Raw genomic sequence first — 25,116 nt, forward strand, 5'->3', positions numbered from 1 at the left:
TGAGGCAAGCAAGGACTAGTTTCTTGATTATCTGTGGCAGTGGACTAGCTTTTGAGGCAAGTGCGGCTAGGACTTTGATTTTGTAGCAGCGAGCGATGGCATAAAATCTTTCTAAGGCAACAGATCCATGTCCTGAGCCAAAAAAAGGGTTGAAACTCGTCACTTGAGGATAGTAAGGGTTGGAGAAGACAGAAAGACTAAGCAATAGTTCCTCTAGGCAACAGAAGGAAGGCAATGAAGGTTGAAGAAGGCAACAAATTGAGCTAATTGTGGTAGTAAAGGAGAACAAGGCATCCAGATGGTTGAGTTCAATTCCATTGTAACAGCAAAAGGCCAGAACAAGGTTGTGGGTAGCATTAAGGGGGGCACGCTCAAGGTCTAGAATATGATAGGGTCAACAGTTGTACAGAACTGGCCAGTTCAATGAAAAAAGGTTGGTTCAGTGCTGAACCAGCCTTTTCTAGTTTTGTGCCACCCGTCAAACGAATTAGGGCCTGAAAATGGCCAGACTATGTGATATCCCCAATACCATAAATTGCTAAAGTGTGGCACAATTTTGTAAATTTTGGCGTTGGAGACAATTTGGGGCCTTTTTGGACTTAGGAAAAGTGGGTTGATGATTCCCAAGCAGTAGAGAGGGAGGCACTATACACCCAAGAGGAAAAATCGAACTCTTAGTTGAATGTGGGAGCCACCAAAAGAGGCAATTCGAACCTCAAGGAAGGGGGATGAGTTTGTGGGTTGTGGGGGCCACCAAGGAGAGAGAAAGAGCTCGTGACTATACAAGGCAGCAAGGAGTCATTTGAGCTTATCTTTTGATCATCACATTGCAGAATTTGACCTCTCTTGGAGTTGCTTAGCGCAAAGGTTTGGGTGTTGTTGAGCACAAGGGATTTCAAGTGAAAATCCACACCAATTTAGAGAACATCGAATGTCTCCCTAGCTGGGAATTTGGGAAGTCCATTCTCGGGCTTCCACAGAGCTATATTTGCAATAGAATTTCTTGTGGTGCATACTACCAAGACGCAGAGGCAGTTTGACTAGCAGAATTTTGGCCAGCTACAGCAATTTGGGTGAGCCGAGAAATTGCAGGTGGATTTCCTATCTTGGAGCCGGAGTTTTGGTGACATTTTGCAGGGTTGGCATTGGGCCGAATTCACTCAGTTCTAGTAGTGTGTGGGGATTCAAGGCAGAACCTGCGCACGTATAGGAGAGGAGCAGATTCAAAGGGCCAAGGGTTGGAATGATTTGGGTTTCCGGAGATAATTCCAGAGTGTAACTTGAAGACTTCTTCAGTGATGGATTTGGGGGTACTTTAGTAACAGTGTTTCCCAGCAGTGCGTACAACCAGCCAGAGAGCCATTCGCACAACTTGGAGGGCTTTCTCATCACCCAAAATCAGCCCAAACCATTTCCAGGCTTTTTGTGGATTTTAGGAGAGAATTCTGGAGCTAAAGTTTTAGGGCATTCCAAGCAGTATTCAGAGCAAAATCTTTTGTTCCAATTGGCAGCTAGCAGCAGTTTTTTCTGGGCAGTGCACATTTCCTGTTGTGGGCCATTTCCTCATTTGGGTCCGAGATATTTCACCTAGGTTTTGCATAGCAAGCCCAAGTTCTATCATTCCTACTCATTTTATGTACCCAGTTCTCATCATTAATAAAATGGCTCAGTTTGTTCTGATGGATTTCTTGGTGTTCTGATTTGTGTTCGTGGTTTTTAATTTATCTTGTTGTTCCTAGTTCATTGCTTTGGTATTTACTGTTAATTTCCACTTCGGAATATTACAGATTGGCCAGTTCAACCGATTCTAGTCTAGTTTTGATAACAATGGTCTAGAAGAAGATAGGGTCAACAATTGTAGGTAGATACTAATTCAAAATGCTACCAAACATATTAACATACTCACAAGTATGTTGAGTATAGAATTTGATTAACCACCAAACATCATACTCAGCATACTCACGTTGACCAAGTTTTAAGAAATCCAATGCTTGTTGTGCATGAGTACTAGTGCATATTTGTTGAGTATGTCAAGAATTTTGAATGTACTTGTAATCATGAAAACTTTTTCTTACATAAAAAAATGAATTTCATTATAGATTTCCATATTGTCAAGTATGTCAAGAATGTGTACACTATAAAGTTTAAACCATGTTGAGTACTCCTACTCACCTAACCCATTACGTATGACTCATGTATATGGTAACTATGCTATCTAATATCATGGGTTTTAATATAAGAAAAATAATTGAACAAAAATCATTTAAGATTAGAGTAATTGTAAAAATGGATATGACAAACTCATAGTAATCATAATAAGTTTTTGCTATTCCACGTAGCAAGAATAATACACAACAATCTTCCAACTACAATGAACAAAAAATTGAATCGGGTCATTAGAAATATTATTTTTTTAGTTCTTTGATGACATTATAGTATAATCAAAATCATGATAATGCCATTTACTACATGTATATCAGTTACTCTTGGAAGAAGAATTATTCTATTTGAGTACGTGTGCCATCAACCCCAAAAATATCTACCATTAAAGACATAATTTGTTGAGATGTCCAAGTAGGCTCTCTATAATTAAGGTAATAGTTGGAACTAAAAGAGATAATGTGATCCACGTGTTTTACATCAGGAAAACAAACTAGCATGTCACAGATTACTAAATTAGGATATGAACAAACACAAACTCATAATAAGCTTTTGCTTTTCCACGTAATGAGACTAAAACACAACAATCCTCCAACGATAATGAACAAAAAATTAAATCCAATCATTAAAAATGTTATTATGGCATTCTGATTTACAGAAAATCATCATAATGCCATTTACTACATGTACGTCAGTTACTCTTGAAGGAAAATCTATCTTATTTGAATACATGTGGCATCAACCACAAAAATATGTACAAAGCCAAATCATTCATCGAGTCAAAGTAGACACTCTAATTAAGCTTGCACTAGGAACTAAAATAAACAATGTGTTCCACATGTTACATCAAAGGGAAACAAACTAACATGTCACAGATTGAAGAAAACTTCCTATTATGTGACAACACAACATGCTAGTGTTGAAACCAGAAATGGTCATGCGTCAATATATGCCGCATTTAATAGCACACCCATTATTTTGAAATAAGTGGGACACCAAGCCCCAAGGGATAGCTCAGTTGGTCGAGTTCCCGTTGCTATGCACCTAGCCAATGGGGAGGTCATGGGGTCAAATCTCCTCGACACCCTTTGAGGTTAGACCTTGCTAGCTTGGCTGGCAGGTAGATCCCTTCAGGTTGATCTGCCCGTATTTTCCCGTGGATGTAGTGGCTACCCAGTGTCCATGAACCACATTAAAAGTAATAAGTGGGACACCACCATATAAATTCCTTGCTTGGCTTCACTCACAAACCCGTCCAAATTCACTGTTGCAATGCCAAATGCACTACCAAACTCATTGCTACAGTCAATAGTAAGAAGCAGATGGTGTTCACAATCAATTTATGGAAAAAAGGTTTTCATAATTTATGTTCTCTCCTATAAAGACGTGTTGTGGTCAAGGAGCAAGTGTCCGATCATTCACAACTGAATCCTAAATGAAGAGGCTACTCAAAATTTATTTATCATGTAAAATTCATTACTAAGACTCTTAACATAGAGCTAGCCTTTATATTCAGCATCTCTTGCACATTTCAAATGATGTCCTTATTCAACTACACTACCTTAAACGCAATATACCCAATGGTTTGAAGTTGACTTCAAGCTAGCTAAGATTTCTTCATAATAATTTTAGGCTTAAGGCAAGCAATCCCTTCATAGATACCAACTGATTTGCAAACCCTAAACCTAGGAGGTTGCAACAAGAGCAGTTATCTATGGATCTACATTAATTGTATTGCTCTGAACCAAATGTATCAATTCATGTCAAGGTTGCAAGTGGACCAAATACTCTGGGAAGATGACAGAAAATTAATGACTTTCCCCTTTCTGATATGTAAATTCAATATCTTGTAGGTGACAATGCATATACATCTAAAACAAATGAAATAAAAATAAGTAGAAAATTTTATGGACCTGAAAAGGGTTTCGTTAGACTTTCTGTCACACCACCAGCACCCTCTGCATATTCCAGCTCTTCATCACTGTCTTCTTCTGTAGGCTGAGGTGTTAAAGATATTTTGGAATACGATGGAACTGTAAAGTTCTGCCCAATAACAACCTGAGAAACAAGTTCTGTTAGAAGGCTAAGTTATTAAATAGAGAACCAAAACTGCTCATAGTACATACGAATCTACCATCTAGGTTGATCCTAAAGAAAAGAATAATACCATCATATTAGCCTTATACTTCTGAAATTAATAAATCAAATAGATGAACAAACTCAAATAATTCATATATAAATAATGTTATACTGCAAGTAGTTATATATTGTAATGGACAGGAAGGGGATAGGAAGAACCAGCTTTTTGAAAGTACATGTTTTAATCTTCTAGATTTCACAAGCATTCAAGAAGACAGACTATATTAGGGAAAACACATCACTCACACGTAAGTCAAGAAAGAACAGATAATTTACGGAACGTTAACCAACCAAGTTATCATTCATCCTTCAAGAGTATTTACTATGAAAGTCTATACAATTATGGATAGATCTGTATAGCCGCACAGAAGCCCGTTCAGTCATAAGGAAAGGCCATGCAGGCTATTGCTTTCCATTGTTTCTAGTTTTTTCTAGCACGTCATACTTTCTCAAGCAGGCCATACAAGAGCAGTTCATGGTGTTTTTTGGTATCTATGAAGTGTTATTTTTCTCTAGCAACTTGTGGAGGTTTTCTTGTAAAATTTTCGAAAGAATGAAAAGCTAACCTGAAGGAGTAATCACCTATGTATGTGTGAAATTGTTTTTATTCTTCCACTATTTAATTTTTAGCTATTGCGTGATGCTATGCTCTGAAATTTAATTTCAGCATTAACTAAATTCAGCAATCTACTTGTTTGATTGAGATCATAATGACATTAGCCAATTAGGGCTTGAAATTTTCACATTTATTCTTGTAAGAACCGAAAAAATAAAGCTGAAATACAGGAACCGTAAAATATTTAGAATACCTACCTGAACTGCTGCCTGCTACCTGCTCTGGTGATGATGCTGCGGCTACTCTAATCCAATTACCGGAAGACCAATTTCCACCCAGCCAGATTGAGCAGAGCCTGGCCGCTCAATCTAGTAAGCTTCCCAACAGAAGCTCACTGTCCCCCGTGCCCAGAACCTCAGACGAATTAAAGCTCTTCCAATGGCAGACCTCTCTCACTGCTGAATTCCTCCTCTGGTTTCCTAATTCCTCCTCTGGTTTCTAACTCCGTTCTTCTCCTCTCCCTCTTCAGTTCTTTCCGGTGGTTTATAACTATGGGTTTGGCGGTGGCCGCCCTCCCGCATGCAACCACCACCTCCCTCCCTGTTGCCACGCTTCTGTCCACGTCTCTGAGACCAGAAGCTAATCCCTGAGTTCATTATGAATCATTCACTTTATTTACATGGTTTTGCCTTTAAATCGTATTACGTTTAATTTAACTGATTTTGGTATTTAAATTTTAAACTTATAAAGTTTGATTTGTATTTTTAAGATAAGGTTTGATTTACATCTATATTTTAAATATGAAGTTTATTAATATTATTTTAAATATAAAATTTATAACTTTATATTAGTTATTTATTTTTATTATTTCTTAACTTTTATAAATGGGTCGTTACATACACTCCCCCTTCAGAAAACTTCGTCCCGAAGTTAGAGTTTTATCTTATCTGATTACTTATGATAGTAATTAGTACCCCTTTCTTAGCTTTAAAATTTTATTTTAATATCAAGAGACTAAAACAAAATTAGAGTTTTAGGTTTACGATTTTAATGGACATATCGTGCTCCATCCAGGTTCCCAAGCTATTCTAAAATCAACCTATCCTTCCTAATCTCTTCTGCTCCCATCCTATCCGTCCTCTACTGGAGTATGCCATGGCGTCAGTTTTACTGACCCGACCATTCATAAACTCTAAGGTGACAGCGTCGGTTATACCAACCTGATTCCCAGTAGGCATCTGGCAGTCATCATCACACGTCTAGGGGAGCGTGGTTCACACAGTCCTCCCATGACTCCAGGGTTCGGAGGATAAACGGTGGGCAACACCTCCACCCCTCCCAATAGAACTTAGGGCTAACACCCTATCATAGAATCACTTGGAGCTTTAATTGTTCTGAGGTTCTGTCATCACGTGGTCATCCCGGTAACTGTCTATTACCTGCAATCATACACTTATCCATGCATCCGTAAAATGTGCATCAGCATATTCAAAATAACTCACATATTATTCCCTTATTAATTCATTTATGATACTACAGTACAGCATATTTTTCCATATTCCATGCATGTCTTTTGACTTTCATCTAGAATGTATTCACTTCCTGATTTCTATCCCATTGATCATATTGACATGTATAAATAAATCAGATCTATAATATCTTAATTTCTATCAGAAGTAAAATCATTCAACTGTCTTAACTTTACTTCGACAACTATAATTTAGTAAAATGAACCACATATATTGTTTTGGTATCCATGTACCAGCAGGAATTAAACCAGTGTTGCGGGGGAGCGCCCCCCCCCTTCGAACCCGCTCCCGAAGCGCGCTCCGAGCGGGAGCGGCTCGGGAACGGGTCGGGAGCGCGCTCCCCAAATCGCTCCCGGACGGGAGCGATTTTTGGGAGCGCGCTCCCGTAAAAAAAATTGCGCTCCCTGGTCTGTGAGGGAGCGCTTCAGGGAGCGATCGCTCCCGCGCTCCCGGAGCGCTTTTTAATGCCCGGGAGCGATCGGGGAGCGATCGCTCCCGGGCATTAAAAAACGCTCCGGGAGTGAATTTTAAAAAACCGGGAGCGGTTCGGCGGAAAAAAATTCCGCCGGACCCGAAAAAACAAAAAAATTTAACTAATTTTTTTTTGTTTATAAGCCCAATGGGCCAAAAAAAAATCATTTCAATGAGATTGAGCTTGAGCTTGAGAGCTGAGGAAGAGCAAAGGAGCAAGGAGCAAGAGCTGAGGAGCAAGGAGCCAGAGCTGAGGAGCGAGGAGCAAGTGCCAAGGAGCGAGGAGCAAGCTTGCAGAGGTAAGTAACTTAATCATTTAGTTAGTTTAGTTGGTTAGGTAGTTAGTTTGGTTAGTTTAATTTACCTGTTTGAGTTTAAAGATCATTAATTTAAATTAAATTAATAAATTAAATGAATTAATCCCAATAAACTAAATTAATTTGCAGATTCAAGACTCAAACCCTACAAACATCAAACACGATGGACCTGGGGAGTTTTATTGGCATTTTCCTCTTCCTGGTCCCTTTTCTGGTTATTATGGTGGTGGAGAGTAGGAAACGGAAGGGGCCTGAAACTGAAGAGGTGGATGAAGAAGCCGGAGGAAGTCAAATAGGTGAAAACCCCAGTGAGGAGGATGTGGAGGAGGGTGAACATGAGGGTCAAAAAACTAAACAAGACCAAACTCCATTGTGGAAATATGTTCAGAGGGCTGAAACAGGGAGAGGGGGTGGAACCACTAAATTTCATTGCCCCCATTGCAACACTGATTACACAGGCTCATACACCCGTGCTAGAAGACACCTTTGCGGGAAAAGGGCATGGGATGGAGAGAAACAAATAGGAATCAAAACTTGCAATGCGGTGTCAACAGCAGATAGAGCCAAATACATAAAGGAAGAGGAGGACGCCCAATACAGAGCAAAAAGATCAAGGGGTTTCTTTGAAAGCTCACAAAGAACTCCTTCAGCATCCTCCCAAGGCAGTGGATATGGACATGGAGGCTCAGGGTCATCATCTTTACGTCGTAGAACCATATCAGATTTCCTTGATGAGGGGTGTAGGAATGATGTGGATTCAAAAATTTACAGGTTCCTCTATGCAAATGGGATACCATTCAATGTTCTACGCTCACCTTATTGGCACGAAATGGTTTCTGCCATAAATGATGCCCCTAAAGGATACAAGAGCCCTAGGTATGACAAGGCAAGAACTGTTGGCCTTGATCATGAAAAAGCAAAAATATCACATTCTTTGAATAAAATGACAAGTTCTTGGACTGACAATGGGGTGTCCATTGTATCTGATGGATGGACAAATGTAAAAGGCAAGCCATTGATAAGTGTTCTTACTGTGTCTCGAAGTGGTCCCATTTTTCTAGCTGCACATGATTACTCAGACAAGTTCAAGACCGTTATCAACATTGCAGAAGCATTGCTTGAAACAATTGAGCGTATTGGCCCATACAATGTCATCCAAGTCATCACTGATAATGCTCCTAATTGTAAGGCAGCGGGAGCAATTATTGAGGATAGATACCCAAACATATTTTGGTCTGGATGTTTGGTTCACACATTGAACCTTCTGTTGCATGATATTGTCAAAAACAAAAATGAACAATACCAATGGATTGGTGATTTGTACAAGAAAGGAAAAAGAATGATAAAATTTATTACAAATCATAGCAATACCCATGGCCTTTTCCGCAGTCACTCGAGATTGGAGTTGCTGAAGATTGTGAGGACTAGATTTGGTAGCTATTACCTCACCTTCAGGCGCCTTTTGAAGGTAAGAGAGGGTTTAGCTAGCATGGTATCAAGTCCAAATTGGCAGGTGTTAAAGGAAAGGGCTACAAATGTAGCTGACATTGCAGGTTTTGAAACGATGGAGGAGGCCGCTCTTGATGGGCAGTTTTGGACAACTGTGAGACAGGTATGGGATTTCACCAAGCCAATTTATAACATGATTCGGTTTGCAGATACAGACAAACCAGTGATTGGCGAGGTGTATGAGCAAATGGATACCATGTTGGGGGAAATAAAAGACATTGTTAATAACAGAGATCCCGACTTGTACAATCTGATTCACGATTGTGTGTGTGAACGATGGAAAAGGCTTAACCTTCCACTACATTGCTTGGCGTATATCCTTACGCCAAAATACTACTCAGATTCTTGGTTGGGCAAACCTGCAGCAGGGGGTGGTGTTAGGACCAAACCCCATTTAGATCGAGAGGTAACTAAAGGATATCTGGATGCATTAGAAAAGTTGGTGCCTGACAGGGAGGAATGTGCAGCTGTGCGCCTTGAAATAGGCAGATACTTCACTGGCAGTGGTTTGTATGGTAACTTCCATGCAATGGACGACAAAGATAAATTTGATTCTCTCACATGGTGGGAAACATATGGCGGCGACGGACTTTTGCGAAAATTGGCAATGAAAGTTCTTGCACAGGTTGTAAATTCTTCTTCTGCAGAGAGGTGTTGGAGCACCTACAGTTATATACATAATGTGAAAAGAAACAGGCTCAACGAAAACCGAGCAGAAAGCTTGGTTTATGTGCACTACAATTTGAGGTTGTTGAGCCATTACTGTGATCGGGCTAATGAAGATCCCACATATAAAATTTGGGACAATCACCCTGAGGACGACAATTTGGAGGATGGCATTGTACATATGGAAGAACTAGAAGATGAGCTTGTACGGGATGAAGCTGAAGCAGCTGCAGCAGCCATGCCACCTCCACCTCCACCATCCAGTAGCAGTTCTCGGGGCCCGAGTCTTGTTCCATTGCTATCGCCACCTCCATCGACACCCTCGCGTGGAGGCTCTAGTTCTGGTCGTCGGTCTAGGCGGGAGACTCCTAGAAGACCACCACGACCTGCTTATACTCCTGGAGACTCTCGTGGCAAGGGCCACTTGTAGATTTACAGTTTACTTGTCTTTTTTAGTTTCTATTAGACTTTAGTTTTCATAACTGTTGAGTTTTGAGTCCTTGACTCTTGACTCTTGACTCTTGACTCTTGACTCTTTCATATCATTATGACATTATGATATTTTTTGTAAACATTATATCACTGTGACAATGAAAATTTGAAGTTTGAAGTTGGGCCTTGGCAATTATAACTCATTGGTAATGATTGTGAATTATGAATATGATGCTTTGTGAAAGACTAAAGTTGTTTCATTTCATCTCATTATTCATGTTTCATTTTATAAATTTTTAACATTTCATATCATGTTAACAGTTAGAAGTTAGGACTTAGAAATATCTTCGATATTACTTCTTGTAATGGTTAAACTTGGCTTACAAGTACAACTTGTTACTTTGGTGATCAATGATGATAAATGTTATTGAATTGAATGTTATTTTAATTTATTATTTTACTAAGGTTGATGACGATTATAATTTCTAGATGATTGATGTGATATGGTTCAATGATCAATTTATGTTTTTTTATGTTTTTTATGTCTATTTCATCATTCTACATGTTTTTGTTGACATATATGTATCAAAAATTAAAAAATATAAAAAATATATATATTTTTAAAAAATCGCTCCGGGATTCGCTCCCAAACCGGGAGCTTCTGAAAATGGTCGCTCCCGCTCCCGCTTCCGTTCCCGCTCCCCGCTTCCGCTCCCGCTCCCAAGTAACACTGAATTAAACATATATTATGCCACAAAATTTCACATTCAAAATGTTTCTAAGTCTCTGATCGCAATGAAGTAAATATATACTAAACATAGTTTAAAGTTCTTCAAAATTGACATAGATTAGGGTATCTTTGGCCTATGTCCTCTGTATTTTCCCAAGTTGCTGATCCAGGACTATATTTGTCCCATTGGACCTTAACTTGGTCCACCAGGCGGTTCCTCAGCTGTCGAACCCTACGCTCCAGTATACGTAATGGTTCAACCGTTATGATTCCCTTGTCCCATACCTGAAGATCCTGCTATAGTGGGTTGATGCGCTGCTTGGTCGTTGCTGATTACCGCATGAATTCTATGATTACCTTGATTGTTTGATATTGGTCCCTCTCCAGTCCTATGCAACATATTCGACGAAGCTTCAGGGCAATCCCGTTGAAAATGTGGTCCCCCACATCCCCAACAATTTAGCGGCATTGATCCTCTTGACTCAGGACGTGAATTTCTAGAGAACGAGCTTCGTCCTCTCATGTTGATTCCTCTCGAATTTCTTCCTCTGCTGGCAGTCCCTCGAGATGACCATGACCTGGTGTTTGATGATTCCGAGGCTATAGTGTTTACTGCCATGGGAGCTCTTGTTACTATATTTCTCGAGGTAGACCTGTTACCGTAAGGTGGCCTTGAGCTACCTCCGTTGAAGAAATGTCGAGGAGTCTTTCCTGGAAATCCTGATTGTAAAGGTTCTGCTAGCCCTATCTCTTTTTTGATTCCTAGGTGCTCTTCTGCATAACGACCACATTCAACCGCCTCGACTACTGATGACGGTTTCCACATACTTACCAAGGCTCTAATGCGAGGATTTAACCCAAATATGAAGCGTTCAGCTTGACGTTCATCAGAATCTAAGTAGTGAATGTATTTTACAAGCTCCATAAACCTAATCTCGTACTCTTCCACCGTTTTATTTCCCTGAATTAATGTATGAAAGGCTCTCGCTTGCTGTTGTTGAAAGTATGGAGGTAAATACTTTGCGCGGAACCTTTCCTCAAACAGTTCCCAAGGGACATTATCCGATGTAAGGTGCAGCGACTTCTCCAGATTTCCCCACCAAATTAAGGCACTCTCCTTTAATTGAAACACGGCAATTTTTGTTTTTGCCGAAGAAGAATATTCTCTTAACCTAAAGCATCTGTTCATTCCTTCTAACCATGCTTCAGCGCGTTCACCTGCTCGACCTCCTGAGAATTCTGGGAGCTTAATTTTCTGAAGCTCCCTAGAAATGTCTTCTTTCGATCTTCTGGGCTCAAAATTATTTGGTTCCGCTGAACTGGTGGCTACATGATGAAATTCCCCTTTGGTTTTGGCCTTAGTTGATTCTTTTAATGTTTCCAATAAGGCTTCCAAAGAATTCATTATCACAGTTAACTCTGGCGGTGGGGCGATTGATGTTGATGATGGTCTTGGTGGTGATGATGGTGATGGAGATGACAATGGCGACGGTGGCGGCATTATTGGTGGTGATGCTGCCCGATCACGTCGTCGTCGCTCATACGTCCTTACCATTGTAATGGTTCCTGAACACATAATAAAATTATATATAAAAAAATTGAAGTAGACAACCGAATTTAATACATAATTTTCCTTTTACAACTTCACATTCATAAACGGGTATAGTTTTGCTATTTTTATCCGCTAGGCGGATCTTACTGGTACCGAGGTCAAGGAGGGTGGTCTCACGACCTCCTTGTCCTAATGCAGGGTATTCTATCCTAGTATGAATAATGCAGAAGTGTATGGTTATTAGCTCCTAAGATCAAACATCTAAATAATATCCACAAAATGAAAATGTTTAAATGTCTCGTTACAATGTACCTCGGTAACATACCCGTCATACCTCAATCTAGCTATTACCTTTAAGGAAGGTCATACATACTTATATTTTTGAATATATTACTTAGATATGGATTAAACCTATAATAAAATGAAGGGTTGTTCTGGTTCCAAGTCAGTTTGTCCTTTAGCCGGAAAATTTACCATTGACATGTCATGATTACAATCTAGAAGAGGTACAGTTCAGCAGTATACCATAAATGTAGGTTGGGGTCAACTGAAGGATAAATTCAGATCAATAGTCAAATTGTACCTAAAATGTAGGTCAGTGGCCTACATATTGCAGTTGATCAGGCAATGAAGAAAATAGTTCTTTTAATGTTTCCACAACATCCTACTTTGAAATTTGAGTGACCGAGGACCAAAGGCACCAACACTGTGCGACATCCACTTTTACTGAAATCATGGTAATCCAAGCTCTCTTCCTGAGCGGTTGCGTTGCCCAATTTCACAGCATGTGATATTCAAGGAGCAAGCCTAACTGACCCTTCTCTCAAAGTTAGATTTCATGTCTTTGTAACCAGGCTTTGAACAAGCCACACTAGTTTAGTATTTTCTTATTATCCTCATTTGCTTGAGGTGAATTGCTTTTGCTAAAACTGATAAGTACCTACTCCTCATTCTTTGTACCGGACTCTCTTAAAATGAGACTCAGTTTTGTATTGTAAGAATTATTGTGATGGCTTCTATATTTTACTTCTATTTATAGACATGATTATTTCTTAGTATGAACTTACCATTAATTGGAAACCCAGCTCTTACAATTTAAAAGAATATATGTTGCATATATAAAGGGCATAGAAGTGTGTGCTAGACCAAATTGGAGTTTTATGATCTACTGATTGGATGTACTTGGAAATGACTTCTATTCCTTAATCTTAGTGTTATGTGCTGTAAAGTATACACAATGTTTCCTAATTATGCTCTGTATAAGGTCATACATGCAGTTTTGTGCTTCTGTACTTTAATTCGAAATCCTTGTTTTGAATGAACTAATCCCAAGTATACCCAAGGTGAAACTAAATGGCCCATTGTCCTTCCTCACCCGTTTAGAATAACTCATGCATACATTACTTCCATGATTTAACATCCCTCATTTAGTATTCGACTGCTAATGCAATACTTATTCCACCGTGCATCTGTTCAAAATGTCATTGGCATAAAATAATTAAGTATTTAAAGTGGACATTCAGCAGATAATGTAGCATAAAGGCAATATAAGGTATGCAATTTTAACAGTTCACCATGGCACATGACAGAGGGGTAATTGGCATTTGCATTCAGTAAACTTGAATGCATTTGGGGACAGTGTAAAGATTATAAGAGGTTAGTTTAATAGTATGTAAATAAAATGATCTATACTATCCTTTCCTACATTAGTGCACCATCTCATTTCTAGATGTTTAAGAGCCACCTACAGGCATTATGTAACGGGACTACAAAATCAAAACTTTGTAAGATCATGGCAATGTTAGAGCTACTTTAGAGATGACCTAGCAATGCATTATATTGAAACTACTCTGTACCTAAACACAAATCCTTGTATGTAAGTACGTTTATGTACATCTAATTTTTGTTTATAAGCTCACGAGATTGTACTGGAAGATCATAGAGTTATGGTTTTGGAAAAATACTAGTTTGCTGAGTTTAATCATTATTGTAGAACCTTCATAAATTTCAGCATGGAACTTAGTTTTGAAGAATTATTGAAGCAGTATCGATGATAACAAGTATGGATTAAACTTTTTACTAGCCACTTCTAAAGATTGCACAGATGTTGCAAAAATTCATGATGCTGGAGCAATTAATCTACGAAAATGGTTGACCTCTTTCCAAATCTTTGCATTATTTTAAACTGATAACGCTGCCTTTTTCTCGATTCCTTATTAAAGGAATTGATGCAATAGCAAGGTTTTGATGATTTCCTTGTGGTTACAAAAGTGCCTATGGCAATAAATTACCATTTGTTTTTATATTTATAGCAACAGGCAAAATGGAGATGAGATAAGGAGTTTAAAGGACCTATGGCTAAGAGACCTGGAGATACTCAAATGGGTCCCAAAACATGCTATCTTTGATTTAATGATTGCTATCAGGGTTGCTATTATGCACAATGTACAACATGCAAAATTATGACAGCAAACAGCAAAACAACCTATAATTCATGGTGATCAATAAATAAACAAGGCTTTTGAATAAATAAATAATTGAAAGGGTTGCAGCAACTTTCCAATGGTTGAAAAATGCATAACACAGCTGTTAAATGGTAGCTGTCAGCCTTTAAAAGATGGCTACCATGAGTCTCAATAATACATTCTAATCTTCTCATAAAACAAAATCTTATGCCAAGAGGCACGGAAATTGGCTGGTGAGAATTTTTAATCACCTTAGCTATATGGCTCACACGGTCACACTGCAGGGAGATTAAAGGTAAAAGGAAACATGAAGTAATTGCATATCAATTACTGATAGGCTGCTGCATTTACCAGTTACCACCATTAGACTATGCTAACAATGTTGTAGGAGAGATATACAGAGCTACCTAAACTTTTAGTCTTTGATGTGAAACTCAGAATCTGATTCGAATTACAACTTTGAATTTGTAATATAATTGGTGCAGGCTTGCTGAAGACAGAGACATTCTTTCATTCCTCAAGACACGACAGAGGTTTATGATGGCCCTTTAGTCATATGGATAAATTTACAACTTTAAGGAGACTCGGCTGCATCTCAACTTATTTGGTTTCAACAGAACTCGAGATTTTGGGCAGAACTGTACCCAACTGATTCTAAGATGACAGTCAGTACAATCAAAACTGGGAGCAATCATGCTATATTGCTGTTATAATAATGCCGAGGCATGTGAATACTGATTTCATACATGGCATAGTGATGTGATCAATATAAGAGAGCTGAATGTCAATGCGAAATCAAGGTCCTGTATTTGTGCAAGTGCGATATAGTCATAAGGATACTATAGTGCGAGTCATAGTCTTGAAGAGTGTGTGAGGTCCAATGTCTACACTTATAATGCACTGATCTATGGCCTTTGCCGTGAAGGCAGACTGGAAGAGGCTGAAATATGCACTGGTGAAATGAAGGAGAACGGTTTACAACCCAACCAAGTAACATACATATCATTGATGGATGGCAACGTCAAATTAGGCAAGGTGGATCATGCTTTTGATCTATTTAAGTAAGATGATAATGAAGGATGCCAACCTAATTATCGAACTTATTGAGTGCTTATGAATGGTATAGTTCAAGAAAACAAGATACAGAAGGAAAACTTGATCACTGATAAGGATGCAGTAGGTAGTTCAGATCCTGATAACTTAGATGGAATTCATGACCTGGATGGAATGCCACTTGAAATAAGCATTAACAATAGCTAACATTATCATAAGAAAGGTTGGCTCACGCATAGAAGGAAAAATCAGCACTTAGCAAACCCAGAAATCACATGTACACATCAGCATATAATTACAGTCTTCAGATCTGTTTGGAAATACACACACAGGAGAGATAAAACATGGAACATGAATATAGGAGTACACACTGTCACAAGGGTACCAGTTTAGCCAATTTGTGCCTTTCTACAGGGAGAATCGGTCCATTTCAGCAGCTCGTTCCCGTAGTGGCTTATTAAATGGATATACCTCTGCTATTGCAATGCTCAGACTCGTCCAGTTCCAAAAGAAGATTCGGCTGGTAAAATTATAACTCCCAAGTTCAGCCAAAACGCATGGCAGAACCTACACAAACTGCACGTGATAGAAATTTGGCAAATACAATGATGAATATGGCATACAATACTGCGCGGTTCTTGGCTTCCTCGACAAGATCCCGCAGTTTGTCCATGCTTTTCTTCTCCGCGAGAAGCGTCCAGAATCTTGCATAGATAGAAAATTGAAGTGAAAACGCAGACAGCCGATTAGAATTTTCAAATAAATGGGGGCTTTAGCTCTTTGTCGGCCATAATCTAAAAAATTGACCACAACCATAATTTTCCGTTTCACATTTTCCCAGTCTACCAAACATACACGAAGCCAAGGGGACTGGATCAATTTGAATTAAAATTCCCTCACTTAAAATTCTTTCAAAGGAGACAAATTACCACTGTAAAACGTCGTAGAGAACTCACGCGGGGACTGGATCAATTTGAATTAAAATTCCCTCACTCAAAATTCTTTCAAAGGAGACAAATTACCACTGTAAAACGCCGTAGAGAACTCACGCGTCTAGGGTTTAGTGGTAACACACAGCGCTCGTAAAGATTGCTGGTCCAAGAATGAAAAGCCAGATGCGTTTAGGGAAGGGGCCGTCTCTATGAAACCGCAAAAATGTAACCGAGAATTTCTTACAAGTTTTTACGCAGCAGAATTTAACCACAAAATGTACAAGAGCGTAGGGCCTGTGAGGTCCCGAAGGGTTTGAACGACAGCTCTGATACCATGTGTAAGAACCGAAAAAATAAAGCTGAAATACAGGAACCGTAAAATATTTAGAATACCTACCTGAACTGTTGCCTGCTGCCTGCTTTGGTGATGATGCTGCGGCTACTCTAATCCAATTACCGGAAGACCAATTTCCACCCAGCCAGACTGAGCAGAGCCTGGCTGCTCAATCCAATAAGCTTCCCAACAGAAGCTCACTGTCCCCCGTGCCCAGAACCTCAGACGGATTAAAGCTCTTCCAATGGCAGACCTCTCTCACTGCTGAATTCCTCCTCTGGTTTCTGAATTCCTCCTCTGGTTTCTAACTCCGTTCTTCTCCTCTCCATCTTCAGTTCTTTCCGGTGGTTTATAACTATGGGTTTGGCGGTGGCCACCCTCCCGCATGCAACCACCGCCTCCCTCCCTGTTGCCACGCTTTTGTCCACGTCTCTGAGGCCAAAAGCTAATCCCTAAGTTCATTATGAATCATTCACTTTATTACATGGTTTTGCCTTTAAATCGTATTACGTTTAATTTAACTGATTTTGGTATTTAAATTTTAAACTTATAAAGTTTGATTTGTATTTTTAAAATAAGGTTTGATTTACATCTATATTTTAAATATGAAGTTTATTAATATTATTTTAAATATAAAATTTATAACTTTATATTAGTTATTTATTTTTATTATTTCTTAACTTTTATAAATGGGTCGTTACAATTCTGTGGACATTTCAGATGCACTTGGCACCTTTCACCTTCATTGGAGAACACCCTTACATTTTTGACTTGGTGTGTATATATTATTTTATTTGGGGTGGTTATGGACGTTGTTATCGGGAGGTGTGTGGCACATGAGAGTCACATGTGCAGCTTGGCATTTTTTCCACTTGGTCTCCTTTTTCTTTTTGGAGATTATTCTTGGAAGGCTCACATGTGGAAGGTTTCTTTTTGCTATTTTTATATTGTCTTGGAGAGCACACTTGTGGACGGATGGTCTTTTCTCATGCAGTGTTCTATCCACTTGGCATTTGACTTGGTTTGATGCCTGTTTTGGTGGTGCGTCCCTTTCATGAGCATTTTTTTGGTCCATATTACTATTATTTTTGGATGAGGGTGAAATACCTTCGAGAGGCTAATGTCCACATGTAACATTTGTTTGACTTGTCATGGAGTTGGTTAGCAAACAATAATATTTTATTGTATTAGAGAAAAGACTCACTCTATAAAGAGGTGCTCCCTGTCCATTGTAATGGTTGCAAGTTTGGAGATTGAGGAGCTCTCCCTTTAGATTTCATGTGTATAACAAATGCTTATAGCCTAATGGAGGATTGGAGGTAGGTACATTTTTCATTGAGGAGCTCTCCCTTTAGATTTCATGTGTACACTGTATACCACATGCTTATAGCCTAATGGAGAATTGGAGGTAGGTACATTTTTCATTTCATAGGAGGCATTATTATGCACTTATACTTTGTGTTCATTTGGTATTAGGAAACTCTTGTAGCATGATGTGATTAACCTTATAATGAGCCAGTTTTCATTTGGGATGGAGTAACGTGAGGTTTCAAAATTCTTATTGCTATTGTTGTTATGTTAGCCCACCATATAATAAACTCATTTTTTGCTAGATAAATGTCACCTCACATTCATGACAAATGCTTAAATACGGCACCTCTAGCATTCCAAGGCCATCTTATGTTATATACTCACCAAGTTAAGGCTATTTTGAGGCATGCATGGCAACCCCTATTGCCTTACATTCTCATGCACTTGCCCTCTTTGATTTCTACTCTCCTAACTCCATTTTCCCAATGTGTGATTAGACACTTGATCTAGGGATATCTACCTTCATATTCATTTCCTATGTCATTCATTTATTGTACTTCTACTACAACCATTTGCTTTCCTAGGATGACTCTTAACAAAATCACCTTCAACCTCCACTCCATAGCCTTAGTAATCCTACCTTAAGAGAGGCCCCCCTTGCGTTGGAGAAGAGACAACCAAAAGTGTGAGGAAGAGCTACTTAAGTGATAGTGGGTAGTGTTGTCGCCTAAGAAGTACACCTAAATGTGGGAAAAGTTTTAAACCCCACAACGTATAGTCTTTAAAGCGCAATGCTCAGAGAAGGGGTTGTCACCTATGTTGAAATTGTAACTAGTATCGGTCCTCATAATAGTTGTTTGGCTCAAGATATGATGTAATTCTCATGTATTTGTCAAAAGATGAAAAGAAAATTATTGTAAAGGTCAAAAGGAAATTATTTTATAAGCATGGGTTTCATGCTCAATTTATTTTGGTTATAGGTCAAGCACCCATTGAGTGCTTCTACGCTTGTGTCATGTGTCAAGGTCTTTGTCATTATGTTCTAGACCCTTCCTAGGCTTTTTGTGTCAAGAAAGAAATTTGTATTTGTGTCAAAATAGTCATTTATACCTCCTCCACCAAGTCGGCCTCATCATTAGCAAGTCAGCCTCGTTGAAGGGATTCGACCACCCTTGAAGACACTCTCTCTCTCTCTCTCTCTCGATATATCTATATATATATATATATATCTGTGTGTGTGTGTGTGTGTGGCATCTTTGACCTAGTATTGCACCTATCCAAGAAGAGTTTGATCTACAATTCACAAGAATAAAAAGGAGTGCAAATTCATAGAAGAGAAAGCCTAATATCTAGTGAACGAAGGAGGAACCTCAAGCAAAGGAAAGAAGGTCTGAAATCTATCAATTTTTGTCACACGTGCGAGAAGTTTGAAGTATTGCAGGGCTGAAGGTGTAGGACTGAAATAGCAGGCCAAAATTTCAAAGTTGCAGAGGGCTGATTTGCAGAAGGCCGAGTTGGGGGCTTGAATTGAGTTGACATTTTTGGAAGATTTTGGTCTTCTCTTGAAGGAAGATTCTTAAGGGTTGACTTGGTGATTGGAGGAGGGTTTTGTCTTGATCTAGTGCTCTCAGTTGTCTCAATTTGAATTGGTTCTTGAAGAAGAAGAAGAAAATTTGTTGGTTTTCCCATAGAAGAGGGGTTTTGTCGTGGTTGAGAGCCTACATATTGTAACACTTGTTGTATTGATCTTCATGTTTTTGGTTTTGATGGTTGCTTGATGATAAGAAGATAAAAGAAAACATAAAAGAAGCTAATAAGAATTCAAATACATCACAAGTAATTATCAAGATAAGGAAAACTTTTTGCCTTTCTGATTTTCTAACATGGTACCAGAGCTAAGGTGAAGTAGCAGAGGAAAAAGGCAGCTTGAAGATCAATAGCTCTCATCATCTTAAGGAAGGATTCTAGAGAAGTTTCAAAGTAGATCATAAGGAGAAGAGAAGCCTTACATAATGGAACTTTGAAGATCTCTTGAAGGACTCCATTTGCTAGGAGGAAGGAAGACTTGAAAGATCATTTAGAAGTCTTAAACTACCATAAGTTAAGTTGAAGAAGACAACCTATTGGAGACTACAAGGATATCAAAGACCTCATCTAGAGAAACTTTGACAAGTATACCTATGGAATCATCAATAAAATCTGAGAATAAACTTCAAGGAGCCTCTAACTTTAAAGCACGAAAGGCAAGGATGGGCCTCATCTTTGCAAAGAATAAAGTATTGGACCTAGTACAAGGAAAAGTCAAAGAATCAATTGATGAAACTAGAAAGGAACAATACAGGGAAAATGATATTATAGCCATGAACCTAATTGTCGATGGAGTTAAAGATAACTTGTTTCCCTACATATCCACTCTAAATACTTCAAAGAAGATATCTACCAAAGTCTTGGAATATCCTTTGCACTTGAAATTGGAAGTTGGAGAGATTCCCCCACCTTTAAGAAGATATGCACTGCTTGTACTCAAGAAGAAGCTCATCTTGCCTTGATAGGAGAAAAGTAAGAAGAACATGGCATCCAGAAGAATCCTTTGCAGCAGACTTCTTGTGATCTTGGAGAACTAAGGTATGTAGTTCTTGAGGTACGTATAATTGTTTTATCCATATAAGGTCTAACCTAAATTGGATTAGGTTTTAAGATTTCTTTTTAGGGTTTGTAATCTTCATATTGTTGGAGGTTGTTGGCATCTAAGTTTTTTTGTAAACCCTAGTTGGTATTTGGAAACCCTAGAGAGAAACCTTAACCACATTCTATTCCCTCAAAGAAACCCTAGTTCTTGGTCTCTAAGGTTTGTAGGTAGTCTAAGGTGAAATGGCAAACCATAGTGAGGGTAGAATTGGATTTGAGATTCAAACCTTAGAGTTGATGTCTCGAAAGGTAACATCATGAGACTTGGGGTTTGAATCTAAAAACCCTAGGAATTCTCCCTCTCTAAAGATTCCATGAAATCCCTAATCGTAATCATGCTCTTGTACCTGTATACTTTTGGTGGTATTTGTCAATGAATGTTGCAGGTACATAAAAGATTGATTTGACACCATAAAGAACATGATGAATGAAGCGAATAGTAACTTGGTCATCAAATTGGATCCCTAGGCACTCTGATAAAGGTAGACTCATACAAAGATGTACCATGAGGATGCTAATGCTTTGTTAAAGAAGACTGTCATGATGAGAGGGAACCCTTCAAGAGGATAAGTATTCGTATTTCATTACTTCTAGCTTTTTTTTTGTTGCTTATAATCCTTTCTCTTGTATTTTCCTTGAAAGAAAGAGTTGCAGGAATATTCTAAAAAAAGGATTGTGGAGACTTGTGAGAAACCTTGTTGCTGAGGGAGCACTTCAAGGTTTGTAGAAGGAGCAACTCAAGGTATGTTTAGGATTATAAGAATTTTAGCAAGTCTCCATCATAAAAGAAGGTACGATCATTTTATCTTTAAAGTTTTCCTTTATGACTCTCTCATTTCTAGGGTTTTCATAGAGAATCATAAGATTCTTATATTGTCAAGGTGATTGATTTCTAGGATTAAATCAACCCTTGTAATTATCTTTTGCTATTTGTTCATTTTGATAAAACCCTAACCTTTTGATTTTTAGGGTTTGTTGATGGTATCTAAGGCATATGATAAAACACTAGCTTTCTAGGGTTTGATGATAATATTCAAGGATTTATGACAAAACCCATGTAGAGGTTGATATAAGATCCTAGGGCATGAAAATGAAACCCTAGGTGTAAATGCTTCCACTATGGTTGAAACCAGTGTTTTACAAAACGGACTCGGATTCGGACTCGGCCGAGGATCGACTCGGACTCGGACTCGGAAACGGCAATGACTCGGCCGGCTCGATTTCAATGACTCGGTCGTTGTAAAAAATACATTAAATATTTATTTTTTTTATAAAAAAACATAATTTTAAATATTTTAAACATAATTTTAAAGATTTTCATTCAAGTTTCCAAACACACAACATTATAATATACATGGAAGACAACATATGATCAAAGTAGGCTCATGAACCAATCCATTATATCAAAATGGTACGGTGTACCCAATGGCAATAGTAAATACATAGTCAACTGTAGTCTGTCATACATGATCAAAGACTCAAGAGTCAAAACAAAATACAAATAACCAAGGAGGCTAGTAGCTAGAAGTTAAAGTTATTAAGGTTTTTTCTTGGGCTTTGACCTGAGTCTCTTCAAGGTTTTTTCTTGGGCTTTATTGCTTATCTCTCTGTGTTGTAATTCACTAATCTGGGGCAGATCTGAGCCCAGCTTTGGAGCATAATTTCGGCCTATTATGAGGCCATTCCGAGGCAGAATCTGAGCTCTGTTTAAGGACAGTCTGAGGCAGCATTCGAGGTATCAAGGCCAAAGAGTTTCAGGGCATATTTTGAGGCCTTAATAGCCTGTCTAGACTGTAGATCAGAGGCTGAGGTTGCACTGTTGTAGGGCCATAGTAGCCTTGAGGAAGCCGCACCAGTTGAAGCCTGTTTTAGACACATATAAAGGGTCGTATTACCCCTATGACAGCAGTTGTAAGAGAAGGTTCAAGGCCCCAGGCTAGGAGACTAGTCTAGGTCTCTTTTTGAAGCAAATGGACAGTTGAAAAGAAGGTATGTAAAGCTGCAGGAAGACCTATTTTAGGCTGCAAGAAGAGGCCTATCTTGGACACCAATGAAGACCAAATTTGTTGTAGGAGAAGCCCGACTTTAAAGACAGCCTTTGAGGGTATATTCTGAGATTTGAACAAGACCGAGTTGCTTAGCTCGTGTGCAAGTCAAGATCAAAATTAAATCATACTTTGAAGGATTGATTAAAAGTGCTACCCTGAGACAAAATTTGAAGTAGGAGTAAAGGGTCAAGGCCTGTTGAGCAAGGATAGAATCGAAGGTTAATGCTTGGTTTAGTCATAAGTTGGAAGGCCTGAGACGGCACTTCCAAGGGCTGAACTTTGACAGCAGAAGGCAAATCAGTGGCAGAAGAAACAACACTCAGTGGCAGCTAGACATCTTCAATTGATATCTGAGGTATGAACCAGATTCTCCTTTCGTTTAATGGTTGAGCTGTATATCAGTAAAATATCTTTGTACTATTGTAAAACAACAACAGCATTTGAAGAACAGATCAGCAAAAAAGTGTTTAATTTTTGGTTAATACGCTGCCCAGCCGGTTTTGAATGACTCGGCCGTTTTTTGACGGGACCCGGCCGGGTTGACCGGGTCAGCTATGACCCGGCCGAGTCATTGGCTGACTCGGCCGAGTCATAGCTGACTCGGCCAGCCGAGCCGGGTCAAAGGCCGGGTCAGAAATTTTTTTAATAAAACGGAACGAAACGGCCGTTTCCGTTTCGGTACGGCCGTTTCGTAAAACACTGGTTGAAACCCTAACATAGTTTAGTTGTTGGATATATAAGGTTTAATATTAATATTTTGATAAACCTAGATGCTCTCCTTATGATAACATGAAAACCCTATATCGATAAAAATAACTTCATGCTCTTGTATATTTGTGCTTGATTGTACTTGTTGTTGAGATTTGCAAGTACTTAGTTTGCAAGAGGTCATAAAGAAGTATGCCTACCTCATTCTTGAAGATGATGTTGAGCATGATGGAAAGAGGGAGCTATAAGAATCCTGATGACATTGAAGTTTACATTGATGATTGGAAGATTACCTTGTTGCCATATGAAGATAAAAGGAATGATGTTTTAAAAGGTCAAAGTTCTCTGATGATATGATGATGTAAAAGAAAGAGTTGGTGTAGCTGGAAGAATAAAGTTGTTGATGATGGACTTATGCCTAGTTGAGAGGAAGATTGGATGAAGGAAAGTGTATATCCTCCATAGTTGAAAAGAAGGACATGATGTATAGTAAAGACTATGAAGAAAGAATAAGATTGGAGGATGGCTAAAGCACTGTTGATGGTTACTCTTGTTTGATGAAGTTGTGAATAAAGACTCGGATGTTTTGAGAAGTGTTGAAGTTGAGTTTCGTGCTACTTGAGAGGTTGGAAAAAGGAATCTTTCATCGATATTTCTCTAGATATTATGATGAATTAAGTAGCATCAGAATGGTTGAGGACCCCGGATTCTATGCTAGCATATTGATAATAAGAATCAACATATTTGAAGTTTGATGTTGGTTGGGGTCGTGAGGCTACAGTATGTTCTAACGAATGAACAAATAGTTGGTGTGTTGATCTCTCCCTGCGAAGTTTTGAATATTTGATAAGCATGCTTGGCTTGATTTGGTTGAGAGGGAGAGATGAGTACCTTAGGTTGTGTGCCTGAATGATGGTACTTGGGAGGACATCTTGGCCTAGTTAGTATTGAGATCTCAGTTATTGTTTGGCCTTGATGATGTCTAGATCCCAGTGTGGAGGGTATCTTGGTCTTATGGAGCTTCAGTTTAGTGCTTGACCTTGATGATACCTAGATCCCTGTAAGGGTTGGTGTCTTGGCATAGAGGCCTAGATGGTATCTATATCCTGTTGGATTGATACAAGGGTTATAGCCTAATGGTACCTATAATGGCAAGTTGCTTTGATGACACCTTAGTCCCTGTTAGTAGATCCTTGAATTAGTGTCTTGGAAATGACACTTGGATCCTTGAATTGGTGTCATGGTGATGACACATGGATCCTTGAAATTGGATCTTTGATACCTTGGCAGTTTTGGCCTTAATGGTATCTAGCATTGGATATGTTGTTATAGTCTACTTGGAACATTTCAAATTGAGGTCAACCTTGTACTGGTTGAACAATTATAATTTATGAATACCTTCCTAGTTAAGAGGGAGTGTTGAAAATGTAACTAGTATTGATCTTCATAATTGTTGTTTGGCTCATGATGTGATGTAATCCTTATGTATTTGTCAAAAGATGAAAAGAAAATTATT

General features: G+C 38.8%; 1 protein-coding gene across 5 annotated transcripts in view; it reads right to left on the reverse strand.

Moving 5' to 3' along the window:
* The window catches only part of LOC149153887 (uncharacterized), a 403,197-nt gene that overhangs the window by 196,314 nt on the left and 181,767 nt on the right, over positions 1 to 25,116 (reverse strand). For all 5 annotated transcript variants that reach the window (XM_089438322.1, XM_089438319.1, XM_089438323.1 and 2 more), the window contains one exon: positions 4,074 to 4,218. In XM_089438322.1, coding sequence (XP_089294448.1) covers positions 4,074 to 4,218 — 145 coding nt within the window. The remainder of the gene's footprint in view (positions 1 to 4,073; positions 4,219 to 25,116) is intronic.

The sequence above is a fragment of the Pinus tabuliformis genome, chromosome 9 (genome assembly GCF_031772625.1).
Source record: "Pinus tabuliformis cultivar Carrire ecotype Pingquan chromosome 9, CPIR1, whole genome shotgun sequence".
In the NCBI taxonomy this organism is placed as follows: Eukaryota; Viridiplantae; Streptophyta; class Pinopsida; order Pinales; family Pinaceae; genus Pinus; species Pinus tabuliformis.